Source organism: Eimeria mitis, genomic scaffold (assembly GCF_000499745.2).
Source record: "Eimeria mitis Houghton genomic scaffold, Emh_scaff6101, whole genome shotgun sequence".
NCBI lineage: Eukaryota > Apicomplexa > Conoidasida > Eucoccidiorida > Eimeriidae > Eimeria > Eimeria mitis.
This window is the reverse complement of record NW_024015666.1, coordinates 1-3,125: the sequence shown is the minus strand read 5'-3', so window position 1 is coordinate 3,125 and position 3,125 is coordinate 1. Positions and strand designations below refer to the sequence as shown.

Genomic DNA, 3,125 nt, shown 5'->3' with positions numbered 1-3,125 from the left:
GGTTCTGAGAGGTCACGTACCGTCGAGATAACCACGCTGCAATTTTGCGCCTCGGCGGCGTCCGCTGGTTTGCTCTCAGCGGAAATACACTGTGTCTTTGCCTTCCATTTCTTGCTTCATGTAGAACTGACAAATATATCTCTTTAAAATTCAGCGTAGGCTGCTGTCGATGCCCAGTTTCTTTTCATGGGGGGGTACCTTCTAGGGTTTGGCCGTCAAAAGTTTTTCTCTCTCCAACCTTCTTTTCCATAGCCCCTCATTTGAGGATATTGTATGCCGTGTATATTTGTGTCGTTCATTTCCTGAGTTGGTCTTTCGCATGCGTTGCTTCAGGGCACAAACAGGAAGTATTCGAAGAAGATTGAAGCTTTTGATCGGAGCATTACAAAGAGGGGGCACGTCGCCGAAAGCAAACACAGGAAGGGAAAGGGTTACCCCGTGGGCCCCATCGTATTGGCGGTTTTCCTGTTTGTTGTTGTGGGATCTGCAATAATACAGATCATCAGCTCCGCGCAGAGGGGTGCCCCGCTCCCCTAAGTTTGCGCGATCAGCTAGCCCCTGTCCATTGCCTATCATCCCCACGGCGTTAGTTTGGCCTCCCTTTTTTCTTGGGAGCCATATACTGCTTTTCTGAGTGCCTTTTCCGTGGAAGGCAGTGCTGTGAGGGCTGGTTGGTTCGCCACTTGGTGCGCGCGAGCCAGGTGTTTAGTTTCAAAGCTTTTCAAAAGTTCCGTCAAAAAAACTTTCGCTTGATTCGATATGAACTCGATGGCCTTGGCGGCTGGCTGAGATTCCATGCAGCCGCTGCCGAACCCTAAGTAGGTTCAAAGCCTTGCTTTTTTTTAAAGATATGCGACTTTTCGCGGTGACCCCTGCTTAGGCAGTGAGGCCTCCGCCAAGGATAGCAGCGGCGGAAGGGGTTCCTTTATCGGATGCAAGTTTATTATGTGCTTTAACGTGCATGAAGCAGCATTAAATACTAAAGCTAGTTTCCCACCAGCGAGCGGGGGAAAGCATGCATATATGCATGCATGAGGGTGCACATTTTGACTCCGCTTTACCTATGAAATTGGGTAGCCTGTGCGTTGAGGAGAAGTTCGCGGAGGCATGCGGGGGCGTGCACTTTTGTTAGGGGGTCCTCGTCAACCACTGCGTGACATACACACATTAGCCACAAAACAAGCCCAGTATATGCATTCANAGGGGGTCCTCGTCAACCACTGCGTGACATACACACATTAGCCACAAAACAAGCCCAGTATATGCATTCAAAGCATGACTGCGCCGACGTACTAACGCTCTGAAATACGCTGCCAAGGCAACTGAGAGTTGCTGAGGGCGCGTGCGGCGTGTACACAAGCGCTTCACGCCTAGTGCTCGTGTTGCTTCCTTACCAGGTGGCTGTACAGACTCTACTAAAAAGCAGTACATGAACGTGTCGGCCACGATATCCCAAACCGCCATGGAGTGCATGGCAATCATGAAGCTTATGGCAGCGGTGAAGATGGAGACGCAGAGAGGAGCTGCCACGAAAGATGGCGAAGCAACCGATGCGTACTTTTCCGCGGCAGTTAGAGTCTAACAGATGAACACACAAATTCATGTTCACTGTGCATGAGCAAAGCCCTAGAGGCTGTGTAGTCCGGTAGGATGCTGCTTTCTGAGCTGACCGCTTGTCATTAAACTCACAGAGTAAGTCATCATGCCGACCAGAAGAGAAATAAATAGGGAGGCAATTGCAGATGCAGTTGCTACGGCCTGAACAGAAACAGAAAGAGGAGAACAGAGGGACGTCCAGACCGCTCCCGCCCCGCACAACGTAACTGACGTACACCAAACGTCTACCACGCTACGTATGTTTTGGTTACAATGGATGCAAGTGGTAACAGGGGGAAAATATTGGCCTACGACTTACCCCATGCAGATACGTCGCTGGCGACCTCGCTTGAATCAAGCGCATGTGGGATTTGTCCATGGCAGGGAAGAATGGTTTGGAGGATATGGACATCTGAAGAAAAATATAGCAACATATGAAGAACCACAATTGCACGCAGTTGTAATGCCTCAACTTGCTAGTGTTTACAGCCTGCGAACAGCTACAGCCTTTATAGGTCCTCACCTCGATGTATCCTGAAGAGGTGAACCTGTCAACGACGAACGCCAGCGGGCTCATAATGTTTCCTAGTGTCGCAGGCACACATTCCACTCCGATGAAGATTGTGCAGCTCTGCTGTGTAGCTTATGATTTGGTTTAGCTATCGAATTAGGGCCATACGCATATAGCGGAGTGAGGGTGCACGTGCAGGGTTGATTGTGCATACATGGGGAGGCAGCAAGGCTTACGAAAGCTGTTCCTCAGGCTTCGAACGACAGCTGAATCGTCAGTCGAGGCAAAGTGCTTAGTCGCTGCCCAAGGGAACAGCAGCCGGATGGGCCGTGTTGCCCCCATGACGAGGCCGCCGACAGCAAAGCTTCCCAAGTGATGAATAGACCCAAGCCCAATCGCCACAAGAGGAGGGAACCATCCGACATCCCTCTCGTCTGCTCCTTCGGGGGGAGAGAAGTACCAAACCGTCGCCGTGTAAGAGATGACGAAGTGCGCAAATGCCATCAATGCCTCTACCACCCAGAACAAAGCCAGCCACCAAAGGGGAGCGAAGAACATCAGCCGAACGTCCCATACAAACTCCCGGTGCAAAGGAAGGATACCAATGTCGCCGTTTTGCTCCAAACCCATGGGGATCTGCGACGGACACCACACCGGGGCTTTGCAGCAGAAAGTACGCTAATCGAATACTTAAGAGAGAGGAGCCGTCGCCGATGCTACGTGGGGCTATTTGCTTGTCTGCTGAGCGGCACATTGAGACTGGAGGCAAACAAAACAACATTCCTCCGCTGCTCACCTCTGTCGCTCCTACTTTCCCAGAAGACGCCATGAACACGTAAGACCAAAGCCACACCCCAACCCAGACAATGGTGACTGCATGGCACACAACAAACGCACGAGCAAAGAGCTAGTTGGACTTGTATTAAAATTATGAAATTCAACAGCAGGGATCTTGGGAGTCATTCGATGGGCAGGCTACCTAATCCATTTCGTATGACGTGTAAGCAAACAACTCGAC

The 3,125-nt window shown here is 50.9% G+C and overlaps 1 protein-coding gene across 1 annotated transcript; it reads right to left on the bottom strand.

Annotated features, from left to right (window-relative positions):
• Positions 1–1,197: 1,197 nt before the first annotated feature.
• Positions 1,198–2,936, bottom strand: EMH_0085950 (uncharacterized protein; the record flags this gene model as incomplete). Its single annotated transcript, XM_038022882.1, is given in 8 exon segments — positions 1,198–1,200; positions 1,204–1,220; positions 1,395–1,578; positions 1,690–1,758; positions 1,916–2,008; positions 2,120–2,181; positions 2,344–2,743; positions 2,904–2,936. Coding segments are annotated over 8 exon segments (861 nt in total).
• Positions 2,937–3,125: the final 189 nt, after the last annotated feature.